The sequence below is a fragment of the Hoplias malabaricus genome, chromosome 2, assembly GCF_029633855.1.
Source record: "Hoplias malabaricus isolate fHopMal1 chromosome 2, fHopMal1.hap1, whole genome shotgun sequence".
In the NCBI taxonomy this organism is placed as follows: domain Eukaryota; kingdom Metazoa; phylum Chordata; class Actinopteri; order Characiformes; family Erythrinidae; genus Hoplias; species Hoplias malabaricus.
The window spans coordinates 65,800,578-65,814,338 of NC_089801.1; the positions used below are offsets into that span (position 1 = coordinate 65,800,578).

Below are 13,761 nucleotides of genomic sequence, written 5' to 3' on the forward strand. Positions count from 1 at the left end.
ATTGACGTTATTAATTGGTCCGGAAATAAATTACTTGTATAAAACGCGTTTTGGACGTCCACTGACGTTATCGATTGGTCACCACTTAACTAACTTATTAAGATGGATTTTGGATGTCCATTGACGTTTAAAATATGTCCTTGACGGACAGACTACTTTTAGACCTATTTTGAACGTCCAGGGACGTTCCTTGTTTACTGGGCAAGACCCTCGGCTCGTTCATTTTCTCCACAGAGTCGAGTAAAGGCCGACTAAACCGCCACTAGAGGGAGAGAACACTCAGTATTTCACTCTGAAAGGAACCAGCGCTGAGGTGTCTGTCATCTTCAGAGACCGGGCTCTAAAGAAGAGCTGTTCGTGGAGAGACTATGGGACTCTACTATGGGGAAAGTGATAAGACCGAGGAGTACCATCCAGAAGGAGGTAGACTTTCCATTTCTGAACATGATATCGGTGTTTGCCACTCTTTTTTCGTTCAGTGGGTAGTTTTTACCTCAGGTTTATTCATTGCTCTCCGTGTATACTGTTGAACCCTATAAGATCAGCTGTGGTTTCAGGATTTCAGTTTGATTTACGGACCAGTTTGGATTAAACGCCCATTTAATTATAGAATTAATTTTCCACATTTAGTCATAGTTTGAAAATCCATTTAAAAACTCCTTTCTATTTAACCGCAATTACTTTAGAGAATTAAAAGCTATCCGAATTTATGAAGAAAATCACTACATCAAATTACAGCAAAATTAATTCATTTTCATACACGCTCTGAAAGACCTTACAACGATTTCAAAACATTAAAGATAAGATTATTTAATTTGTTTAATTCATACCTCTTACTGTAATAAATATGAATTCAGAAAACAGAACTGGATTTGTCTGATGTACGTTCTAAAGGATGAAACGATAAATAAAACGAACAGAAGTGTAGAGTTTTTAAAATGCAAGGACAGAAGCAACCAATAACTGATCTGTGGAAATAACGTTGAGCTTATTTTATTGTAATTTTATATTGTCTAATAAATACGAGGTGGGGTACTGAAAAGGAAATATCTAGTTTTAATGTAATAAGTTTACAAATGGATGAATTTTAGTGTTAAAAAAATGTTTGTGTAGTGTGTTTTAGGTTGTGTGGGTTTGAGATAGTGTGTAACTGGTGTTTGAGGTAGTGTGTTACTGTGGTGTGTTTGAGGTACTGTATAACTGTAGTGTGTTTAAGGTGATGTTTGTTTGAGGTAGTGTGTAACTGTAGTGTGTAACTGTAGTGTGTAACTGTAGTGTGTTTAAGGTGATGTTTGTTTGAGGTAGTGTGTAACTGTGGTGTGTTTAAGGTGATGTTTGTTTGAGGTAGTGTGTAACTGTAGTGTGTAACTGTAGTGTGTAACTGTAGTGTGTTTAAGGTGATGTTTGTTTGAGGTAGTGTGTAACTGTAGTGTGTAACTGTAGTGTGTTTAAGGTGATGTTTGTTTGAGGTAGTGTGTAACTGTGGTGTGTTTAAGGTGATGTTTGTTTGAGGTAGTGTGTAACTGTAGTGTGTAACTGTAGTGTGTTTAAGGTGATGTTTGTTTGAGGTAGTGTGTAACTGTAGTGTGTAACTGTAGTGTGTAACTGTAGTGTGTAACTGTGGTGTGTTTAAGGTGATGTTTGTTTGAGGTAGTGTGTAACTGTGGTGTGTTTAAGGTGATGTTTGTTTGAGGTAGTGTGTAACTGTAGTGTGTAACTGTAGTGTGTTTAAGGTGATGTTTGTTTGAGGTAGTGTGTAACTGTAGTGTGTTTAAGGTGATGTTTGTTTGAGGTAGTGTGTAACTGTAGTGTGTAACTGTAGTGTGTAACTGTGGTGTGTTTAAGGTGATGTTTGTTTGAGGTAGTGTGTAACTGTAGTGTGTAACTGTAGTGTGTTTAAGGTGATGTTTGTTTGAGGTAGTGTGTAACTGTGGTGTGTTTAAGGTGATGTTTGTTTGAGGTAGTGTGTAACTGTAGTGTGTAACTGTAGTGTGTTTAAGGTGATGTTTGTTTGAGGTAGTGTGTAACTGTAGTGTGTAACTGTAGTGTGTAACTGTAGTGTGTAACTGTGGTGTGTTTAAGGTGATGTTTGTTTGAGGTAGTGTGTAACTGTGGTGTGTTTAAGGTGATGTTTGTTTGAGGTAGTGTGTAACTGTAGTGTGTAACTGTAGTGTGTTTAAGGTGATGTTTGTTTGAGGTAGTGTGTAACTGTAGTGTGTTTAAGGTGATGTTTGTTTGAGGTAGTGTGTAACTGTAGTGTGTAACTGTAGTGTGTAACTGTGGTGTGTTTAAGGTGATGTTTGTTTGAGGTAGTGTGTAACTGTAGTGTGTAACTGTGGTGTGTTTAAGGTGATGTTTGTTTGAGGTAGTGTGTAACTGTAGTGTGTAACTGTGGTGTGTTTAAGGTGATGTTTGTTTGAGGTAGTGTGTAACTGTAGTGTGTAACTGTGGTGTGTTTAAGGTGATGTTTGTTTGAGGTAGTGTGTAACTGTAGTGTGTAACTGTGGTGTGTTTAAGGTGATGTTTGTTTGAGGTAGTGTGTAACTGTAGTGTGTAACTGTGGTGTGTTTAAGGTGATGTTTGTTTGAGGTAGTGTGTAACTGTAGTGTGTAACTGTAGTGTGTAACTGTGGTGTGTTTAAGGTGATGTTTGTTTGAGGTAGTGTGTAACTGTAGTGTGTAACTGTAGTGTGTTTAAGGTGATGTTTGTTTGAGGTAGTGTGTAACTGTAGTGTGTAACTGTAGTGTGTTTAAGGTGATGTTTGTTTGAGGTAGTGTGTAACTGTAGTGTGTTTAAGGTGATGTTTGTTTGAGGTAGTGTGTAACTGTAGTGTGTAACTGTAGTGTGTTTAAGGTGATGTTTGTTTGAGGTAGTGTGTAACTGTAGTGTGTAACTGTAGTGTGTTTAAGGTGATGTTTGTTTGAGGTAGTGTGTAACTGTAGTGTGTTTAAGGTGATGTTTGTTTGAGGTAGTGTGTAACTGTAGTGTGTAACTGTGGTGTGTTTAAGGTGATGTTTGTTTGAGGTAGTGTGTAACTGTGGTGTGTTTAAGGTGATGTTTGTTTGAGGTAGTGTGTAACTGTAGTGTGTTTAAGGTGATGTTTGTTTGAGGTAGTGTGTAACTGTAGTGTGTAACTGTAGTGTGTTTAAGGTGATGTTTGTTTGAGGTAGTGTGTAACTGTGGTGTGTTTAAGGTGATGTTTGTTTGAGGTACTGTATAACAGTAGTGTGTTTGAGGTGATGTGTTTAAGGTGATGTTTGTTTGAGGTAGTGTGTAACTGTAGTGTGTTTGAGGTAGTGTGTAACAGTAGTGTGTTTGAGGTGATGTGTTTAAGGTGATGTTTGTTTGAGGTAGTGTGTAACTGTAGTGTTTTTGAGGTAGTGTGTAACTGTAGTGTGTTTGAGATGATGTGTTTAAGATGATGTGTGTCTGAGGTAGTGTGTAACTGTAGTGTGTTTGAGGTGGTGTGTGTTTAAGGTGAATAACTGAGTGTTATTCATATCAATGAGCTCTGAGTCACGCTTTAATTACATCATGAGTCACTGAAGAGTAACAATTTCCTGAGAGATGTGCCGAGGTAATAGCCATTAATTTGTTCTTGATAATATTAACGAAGGAATATCTGACATAAAACATTTCTTAATATTGCTCTGTTAGACAGATAAACAGATAAACAGACTGAGATACAGACAAGAAGACAGAGAGATGAATGAATGGATGAAAAGATTTATGAGTTTACCTCCCAGAAAAAAAAATACAGCAGCAACAATGACTTCACTTTTCAGATATATTTAATATATATATATATTAGGAATCCATTTTATTCCAACTGTTAGTTTTGCTTGAACACTTTTACATATAAAATGCATTGGTAACCTTTCATGGTTATGGTTTTCTACATATACCTCTGTAAAATCAATGTGGAATAATAACATGGAGGTTGGATACAGATGCAACATTGTTGTAATGAAGAGCAAACATAGACATATGAGAAATAAACCAATAACTGAGTGATTAAAAAGACCTAGTGTAATGTAAAACAAAAAAGAACGACAAGAAGAAGCAACAAACTTTACACAGGACACAAATGCTTTAATCAACATGGGCTATATAAAACACCAGGACAAGGGTCAAGACGTGACAGGACGAAATGAAAGAAACACGAGAGCAAACACATGGCTTTGGGGAAAAAAAACAGAAAACTAAAACTGGAAACTAAAACAAAAACAAAAAAGCCACAGGACAGAGTGAGCCTTGCTTGCTTCTGCTTCTGTGATTGACATTGATCTGTCTATGTTCTTCCAGCCTGAGTTAGAAAATACATGGCTGACCATATAAACTTGTAAATGATACTGAGATCTGCACATGACGTCTAAATGGTCTGTGCTATAAACCATATAGACCTTTATGTAAAACAAAATATCTACAAAATTAATTCATATGGAAATGTAAAAAAATTACGAAAGTCTTTATTTTTCAGGAAGTAAAGTAAGGTCAAGGGAATGAGGAGGAAGGCAGATACAGCTGATACAGGCTGAACTCCACAGAGGAAGATGGAAGAAAGAAATCAAACTAACTTGGCTGTGACTTGGACTCAAGGCCAGCCTCTGGAAAGTCCTCAAGACCCTCTCGTGGCAAACTACGACATTCCTTTGGATTATGACGTTCCCCTGGATGAGATCCCGGACACTACTCAGGGCAGAGCGTTTTTTGTGGCTACCATCATCATCGCTGTGGTGCTGGTCAGCATCATGCTTGTTTGTGGGATTGGGAACTGTCTCTTCATCGCGACTTTGGCACGCTACAAAAAGCTCCGTAATATCACCAACCTGCTCATTGCTAACTTGGCTGTGTCTGACTTCCTGGTGGCGGTGGTTTGCTGCCCCTTCCTGGTGGATTACTACGTGGTCAAGCAGCTCTCCTGGGACCATGGTATAGTGCTGTGTGTTTCCATCAACTACCTGAGGACAGTGTCCCTCTATGTGTCTACTAATGCCCTGCTGGCCATCGCTGTGGATAGGTGAGTATTTGTTTTCCACATTAACCTCCTCTGAGTTCAAGTTGTCCACAAACATGCAGCTGTCCAGTGAGCAAGGCGTGATCTATTCAGTCAGTTTAAGTTTAAACCACAGAGGCTACAAAAGAATGGTGTTGATGCTTATAGCAGGATTTGCCTTTTCTAATTACTTACATTTCTTCAAACAAAAAAGCATAGCCTCCCACACGTCTGTGCTAAGTTATAAAACTAGTGATGGACAGATCCAAACCTTTCCCTCAGTGCTGTGATTATCAACAAGCACTGAGACCATGAACGTTGAAAAATGGAAATAAATGCGTGTAGTCTGTGGTCATGTAGCTACAACCACCAAAGAGAGTGTATCAACACATTTAGAGGATTTTCACCCAGCTTTTCAAATAAAACCACATAAATAAGCTGCTTTATATTTTCATTGGACTTAATGGAACATGTTGAATAAAGTTCACCAAAATGTTGAAAATATGTTTATCTTTCAGTGGGTTGGGGCAGTAAACTACAACACAGTTCTCTCATGTAAAGAAATGGCTAGTCTGTTATCCCCAAATACACCCAATTACACATTAATAACCCCTTAAATTTATATTTAAAGATTAATTAATTTATTTTATTATTATCTTTTTTTAATGGATCTTAATGATGGAAACAAAAACCTTAAGGTGAATGAATATCTTGGCCCAAGTGTCTACAGGATGCACCTGAAACTACGGATACTGGAAGCCTGTGCTAGCATTTCTCCTGCGGTGTTGCTATCACTGTGTGAAGAGTGGGAGAAGAGGGCACAATGGGCAGCACTTTGAACACATTTTATAAGTGGTCAGAAACTTGTAAATAACTCATGAAAGAAAGTTACATTAACTTTTATAATAAGTTTGATGTGTCACATGACCCTCTTCCCATAGAAAAAAAAGTTGGATCCAAAACGGCCGATTTCAAAATGGCCGCCATGGTCACCACCCATCTTGAAAAGTTTACCCCCTCCCATATACTAATGTGCCTCAAACAGGAAGTTAATATCACCAACCATTCCCATTTTTTAAAGGTGTATCCATATAAATGGCCCACCCTGTATATTTAAGCCTTGAATGATACTGTGTAGAATTTAGAGTAATGTTGGAGTAATACAAACATTACAGACAATAACAGAGCTAAATAAATGCTCAAGATCTGCAATTTGTGTCTCATTTATAATAATAATAATAATAATAATAATAACCACCACAACAACAACAATAATAGATTATTAATAATAATAAATATATTTTATTTTTCCAGTTGCAATAAAATCAATCAAACAATCAAAAAACATTGTGGTACCAGCATAATATATCAGCCATTGGTCGCCCTGCTCTTTAAATATCAGCATTGGCATCAGCATCAGCGAGTATAAAACTCATATCAGTTGACCATTAATGAGAAGTGTCCAGATTTAATGAACACCTGAGACTGCCACCTTCCCCTGTCCTATACCTGATAAATATCATAAATGAGTGGAAACATTGGACTGTTTTCTTCAGGAGGTCATATTTTTCTGTTTCGTTAGAATGGCACTAAGAACAATTCCAGCTTCTTCTCCTTGACCAATGCAGATTTGTGAACAATCACTGAATTTCACTTTCAACCAATCTTCCCCATGATCGCTTCTCTGTAGGTGTTAGTGCTAGCTTTCCTTTGCAGTTGTGTTAATTGTATATCCCATTTCCTACATTTCGGTCACAGACACAGATGTTTCTGGACCATTTGGTTTTCATTTGATTTGAGCTTTCTATCTTGATGCCCTGACATCTTCCTGCTTATAAATCTATTCCAGGATTTCCTTTCTAGAATGGTTTTATAATCTTTTCCTTTGTTTCAATTCACAGCTCTCTTGTTGGGAACACAGTTTCTTACCATTAGCCAAGTCCAGCATGTCGTTAAACTTGCCTTTTTTTGACTTGTATTTGCATTGTGGCTTCATTCCCAAGTACTTATAATTTGACCACTTGGACATAAGCGGAACAACTTGTACTTGTTAGTTTGGCCTAAAACAAGACTTTCAACACATAGTTCATCCAAGTGGTACTTTGTTTATGAAGGTAACAGTTTACATGTGTCCGGGTCAAATGACATGTTTTTCTGATTGTCCAAGTAAACAAAATAAGTACACATTGTCTACAGAGGACACACTTCAGCACGTTCTACTGCATGAATGCAGTTTGTTTACCGAATTAAAAAAGAGAAAATAATAAGGAATATGGCCCAAATGTTGAATATTTTATATTTTATATATATTATATTTTTTCAAATATTGCCAAAAGAATAAATTGAAATCGGGCTTTAACCTTTTAAAGCCAAACGTATCAAATATGATACATGATTTTTGGAGGTGGCTCTTTCATCATCTAATGAAAAGAAATATTGAAACTTTTATCCTTTTTGAAGTGTTCTGAGTTCTCCACTGAACTGTGAATGAAGAGGAAGCATTTCCAGACATTTACCAAACCATTATAAAATTGTTATCATCTTGAAAACACCGGAGAAAATCTCAAGACTAGTTTTTAAGAAAACTGAAGCAATTCCAGGTATGATTTGAATGATGTTACTTGTAGTAAAACTAAGTATTTTTGTTACATTTCATAGATGTTGTCTATTCAACCTGTCACATGCTCATTAATTGTAATAAATATTCAGAAAATTAAAACTGTTCTTTACAGCAGCAAAACACATTTAGACAATTTTACTAAGTATTTTTATGAAACAAAAATTCATTTTAGTTTTCTAAAAGCCTTTGTGTAAAAATGTGTTGGCTCAGTTCTCGACCTTGACTTTGTGAAACAGATCCAGAGGAAGATGATGATGATACAGTTGACTGTGGGATGTCTGTTGAATGACCTCAGACCTTAATCCAATGTTCAGACAGTAACAGAAACAACTGTAGTTCCTCTAAATGTAGAAACACTGTTGTGAAGATCAACAAAAAGGGCCTTTGTGGTTTTGGTGTTTTTATTACCACCAGTATATGAAATGTAAAAAGGTCAGAGAGAAGAACAGAGTACTTATAGGTCAAGGACTTCTAGAGCAGTGTTTCTCATCAGATCAATGTTCCTGATACGTTCTGAAGAACAGAAACAATCATTTGATATTCATTGTTTAATTGAAATTCATCAAAATTAAGAAAAAATTGTAAAGAAGTCTAAAGAAGAGTTTTAACTGATGCAGTGAACTAAATAATAAAAAAATATATTGTAAAATTCCTAAATTTGATGCATTCAGAAATTATATGACCCAAAATTTATAAATTAACAGCAATTAGATTTTTAGTTAAAGGCCCATATAATGTGTGATTAAAAAAAAATGTTTTATTGTATTATTATTTCATGTGTCAGGCTTTAAAGGGCTAAGTTCTACTCTGTAGGAAAGTTGATAACTCAAAGTGAACAAATCTTGCATGCCCAAATTTGATCGTATTAATCCATGAGAATGTTAGTGAGGTCAGGCACTGATGTTGGATGATTAGCTGTGGATCACAAACACCTCTCCAAATCATCCCAGGTGTAATAGAGAGTGCTTCGTCATTCCGGAGAATGCTGTTCCACAGCCCAGTGCAGTGTGGGTATAAATCGTTCTAGTGCATGCATGGTGACCTTAAACATGTGTGCATCTGCTCCAGAGTGTTCCATTGTGTGGCTTTTTTCCTATTTTACAAACTGCACCCTTACCACTGAAAGCCCCACTCCACAGTAGATGCACTTTAAAGTAGATGAAGTCACTAACTTTAACGTGAGTATATGATTTTTATAAACAGAATCCATCAAAGTGTGGTTAGATGGAAAAGATATCCTCGTCAAACTTGGCAGGTTCTCTAAATATGTCTTTATACAATCTGCATATACCAGGATGAGATTTACAAGATCTTTCTTGTGTTCAGCAGTTATTTGTGGACCTCTGTCTCTTGTTGACAATTGGGTGATGGGAAGATTTACACAACTACCATTTTAGAACACCATGAAACTTTGGGAAGTGCTGCATGTTTAGAAAATCAAGCAAGTCTTATACACTTAGGAATTTAATGGGATTGGCCCATCCAGAGGAAGTACAAGAAGTCCCCTGGAAAAAACTAAAGCTGGAATTCTAACAAGAAAAAATTGTGTGTAGGTGTCACACATACAGCGCTTTGCAAAAGTCAACCCTTCTGTACTCTTATTTAATTTGCAGATAAACTCATTTTCAGGATCAGTGGAGGACATAAATGTACAGAAAATTAGACAGAAACTTAACCTACTAAACACAGGTGTCAGTTCTCAGTACAGCACTGAAACACTGCGATGTAAAGGAGGTCGTAGATATTTAATTAAGACCCAGAACTGTGTTCACTTGTAGAAAATGGAAATAAAATGTCCCCTTTAAAGTCAACCTTGATTACAATAAAATAACTCTAAAGGTGACATTTAATTTCAATTTTCTACAAGTGAACACAGTTTGGGTCTTAATGGAATATCTATGACCTCCATTGGTCTAAATACCACAAGGAATAAACCTCAAAGCAGCATTCTCCCCCTGTGTGAACAACCCTGTTCCTTTAAATGATAACGAACTGCTCTCTGTTTGCCCTGACCCTGAGCACACAGCAGTGAGGAGCAAAGAGCAGAAGCTATGGTTTTAGACTTTTTCACTCGGTTCTTTCTTCTTTCTCATTTTCTCTCTTTTTATTCTGCTCTTGTTTTATTTGACCCAAAGCAATAGCTGGCCTGTGGGCCAGGCAAAAGGCCCACGGGACGCTGACAATGTCACAATGACCCAGAGCAATAGCTGGCCTGTGGTCCAGGCAGCAGACCCATGGAACACTGACGATGTCACAATGACCCATAGCAATAGCTGGCCTGTTGGCCTGGCAGCAGGCCCACGGAACACCTACGATGTCACAATGACCCAGAGCAATAGCTGGCCTGTGGGCCAGGCAGCAGGCCCACGGAACACTGACAATGTTGTGATGACCGAGAGCAATAGTTGGCCTGTGGGCCAGGCAGCAGGCCCACGGAACACTGACGATGTCAAAATGACCCAGAGCAATAGCTGGCCTGTGGGCCAGGCAGCAGGCCCACGGAACACTGACGATGTCACAATGACCCAGAGCAATACCTGGCCTGTTGGCCTGGCAGCAGACCCACGGAACACCTACGATGTCACAATGACCCAGAGCAATAGCTGGCCTGTGGGCCAGGCAGCAGGCCCACGGAACACTGACAATGTCGCGATGACCGAGAGCAATAGTTGGCCGGTGGGCCAGGCAGCAGGCCCACGGAACACTGACGATGTCAAAATGACCCAGAGTAATACCTGGCTGGTGGGCCAGGCAGCAGGCAGACGGAACCCTGATGATGTCACAATGACCCAGAGCAATACCTGGCCTGTGGGCCAGGCAGCAGGCCCACGGAACACTGACAATGTCAAAATGACCCAGAGCAATAGCTGGCCTGTGGGCAAGGCAGCAGGCCGACGGAACCCTGACGATGTCACAATGACCCAGAGCAATAGCTGGCCTGTGGGCCAGGCAGAAGGCCCACGGAACGCTGACAATGTCACAATGACCCAGAGCAATAGCTGGCCTGTTGGCCTGGCAGCAGACCCACGGAACGCCTACAATGTCACAATGACCCAGAGCAATAGCTGGCCTGTGGTCCAGGCAGCAGACCCACGGAACACTGACGATGTCACAACGACCCAGAGCAATAGCTGGCCTGTGGTCCAGGCAAGCTATCCACGGAACCCTGACGATGTCACAATGACCCAGAGCAATAGTTGGCCTGTGGGCCAGGCAGCAGGCACACGGAACACTGACGATGTCACAATGACCCATAGCAATAGCTGGCCTGTGGGCCAGGCAGCAGGCTGACGGAACTCTGATGATGTCACAATGACCCAAAGCAATAGGTGGCCTGTGGGCCAGGCAGAAGGCCCACGGAACACTGACGATGTCACAATGACCCAGAGCAATACCTGGCCTGTGGGCCAGGCAGCAGGCCGACGGAACCCTGATGATGTCACAACGACCCAGAGCAATAGCTGGCCTGTGGGCCAGGCAGCAGGCCAACGGAACACTGACGATGTCACAATGACCCAGAGCAAGCACTGGCCTGTGAGCTAGGCAGCAGGCACACAGAACACTGATGTTACAATGACACAGAGCAATAGCTGGCCTGTGGGCCAGGCAGCAGGCCGACGGAACACTGAAGATGTCACAATGACCCAGAGCAACCCAGACAGCGAGCATATATCGGTCTATTGGCATAAAAAGCCTGGCACACCACTGACTGTAGACCACTGCTGGTCCACCATCGGACCACTCAGATTACTGTCCTGTACAGGATATAATTAATTTTTAATCTCCTCAAACAGATTTTAAATTCACAAAGACTTTTATTCTGGAAAACAAACTAATACAAATATTACTAACAACGAGAGATATAATAATGAGTATAAGCCTGATATAAAATGATTATGATAAAAATGTTGATGCTGTGCTGGATTACAATAATTTACTAATCTTATTTATAAAGGATAACAAACGAACCTAATGAAGCAAAAAATGTAAATTGGACTGTGAATGGAAAAGTGCTAAAATGTGGCAGTTTGTCTAACATTCTGTTTAATCACCAGCGGTCTGCCCAGAAAACCCTGTGCAAAACACTAGTGGACCTCCAACTTTGCCCTCAGTGGGACAAAAGATCATTATCTTTCTCGCCCCCTTCCTGTCATTAGAGGCGTACCCCAGGGCTCAATACTAGGCCCTGCATTGTTTTTCATACTCGTAAATGACTCATTTATTAATACATGCTGATCTTGCATCTCCCGCCTCAGGATTAATATCAATTGAGGACAGGACAAGCCTTCACCAGCACTCATCTGTCTTTAAATCCCTTGTTAATAAATACTTAGGCATTTAGTTAGAGATTGCATATCCTGCTCCCACCATATTACTAAACTTCGGCCAAAGGTTAAGGGTTTGGTGGTTTCTCTGGCCTTAGTGCTTATTAGGAGTCTTGTATTCTCTTGTAATATTTTCATTTATTATTGATTTTTTCATATTACTTAGCTGTGACATTCATCATTCTTATGGAAGTATATTAACATTTGTGTGTGTGTGTGTGTGTGTGTGTGTGTGTGTGTGTTTGACAGGTACATGGCCATCGTGCACCCTTTAAAACCACGCATGAAGTACCAGACAGCATACTGGCTGATATTCGGAGTCTGGATTGTGCCCATCCTCATCTCCGTCCCCTCGGCCTACTTTGCCACCGAACAGGAGTACCCTCATGGCACCGTCGCCCAAGGCAACAAGATCTTCTGTGCTCAGATCTGGTCAGCGGACCAGCAGCTTCTGTATCGTACCTACTTCCTGTTCGTTCTGGTGGTGGAGTTTGTGTTTCCCGTAGTCGTCATGGCGACCTGCTACGCCCGAATCTCACACGAGCTGTGGTTCAAGAACATCCCGGGTTTTCCCACAGAGCAGCTCCAGAGGAGACTGAGGAAACGGCGCCAGACTGTAGTGGTGCTGATTGCCGTGCTGGTGGCGTATGTGATGTGCTGGGCACCATACTACAGCTTTGCGCTCTTGCGCGATTTCTACCCATCATTGATCACACGGGAACGCAACTCCCTGGTGGTCTTCTACATCATCGAGTGCATCGCCATGAGCAACGGGGTCATCAACACTCTGTGTTTTGTGAGCGTGAGGAACAATGCTGCCAAGTGCCTCAAGAACACTAAACTGGCGCAGTGGCGCGACGTCTCCCGGACGAATGTGGCCGTGAGCAAGATCGTGGAAGACGGCGAGATCAAGACTTCCTCACTTCGAGTGACTGAATAAGTGGAGTGTACTCAAGTAAGATGAAGGAACCAAGGGAAGATATTAAAGACTGTTGTCTGTTGTTACTGTTTACATTAATGCCATTTTAATGGGTGACTCCAAAGTTTAAATTATTAAAATGTTAATATTTGAAAAAACAAGGAAATATGTTCTTACAGATATTTTCTGAGACAAAACAGCAGTTTTTAACACAGTGGAACATTTACATATTGTGAAGTATGCTTCTTTCAGATACTCAGAGAACATGAGCACTGCAATTTTGTTCATTGTCCTGTTGAACATGTATTTTTCTTCACACGAGAAAACCAGGCACAGTGAGAATGGGCCTTTAGCCTAGAGGCTCTGGGGAATCCCAGTCCTCCATGCTTTGTTTGATTCCCTGAACTGTAATCCTCTGTACATATCCAGGTTTGGTAGGTGTGCTGATGCAATGAAGTCCACCAAACTATGCGTTACCTCTACTCCACAGTGTTAGCAGTTCTCTTGTGAAGCAAGCATATATAGTTAAAGTGATATCACTTTCCCAGGCTGCACCGTCGCAAATGACAAAACCTCAGGCAAGCGTTAACCTATCTCCAGTGTCTATTTTTTCCTGGAATTTAACCAGCTTTGCTTCTTTTTATAGCTTTTGCTTATAGCTCCATGCTTCTGTGTGACCAGTTTCCACATTTTTCCACCGTGCAGTCCAGCACACTGTTAAAAATAAAAACTTCTAATGAACCAGTAACTGATCACACAGACTGTTACTGCATTTCAGCTCAGTACTCTTGTGTCACACATTCACAAAATGTGTTTTGTCCTTTTTGTTTCCACTTACAGATGGCTGTGGCATGCTGGGGTTTGAAATGACAGTCTGCCGACGTTAGTGATGAAGACTTAG

The 13,761-nt window shown here is 40.2% G+C and overlaps 1 protein-coding gene across 1 annotated transcript; it reads left to right on the forward strand.

The window, feature by feature from the left end:
* Positions 1-288: 288 nt before the first annotated feature.
* On the forward strand, positions 289-13,538 carry prokr1a (prokineticin receptor 1a). The gene is made up of 3 exons (XM_066662306.1): positions 289-423; positions 4,481-5,020; positions 12,191-13,538. Exons 2-3 carry the CDS (start codon positions 4,554-4,556, stop codon positions 12,879-12,881), a joined length of 1,158 nt encoding a protein of 385 aa, XP_066518403.1. The 5' UTR covers positions 289-423; positions 4,481-4,553; the 3' UTR covers positions 12,882-13,538.
* Positions 13,539-13,761: the final 223 nt, after the last annotated feature.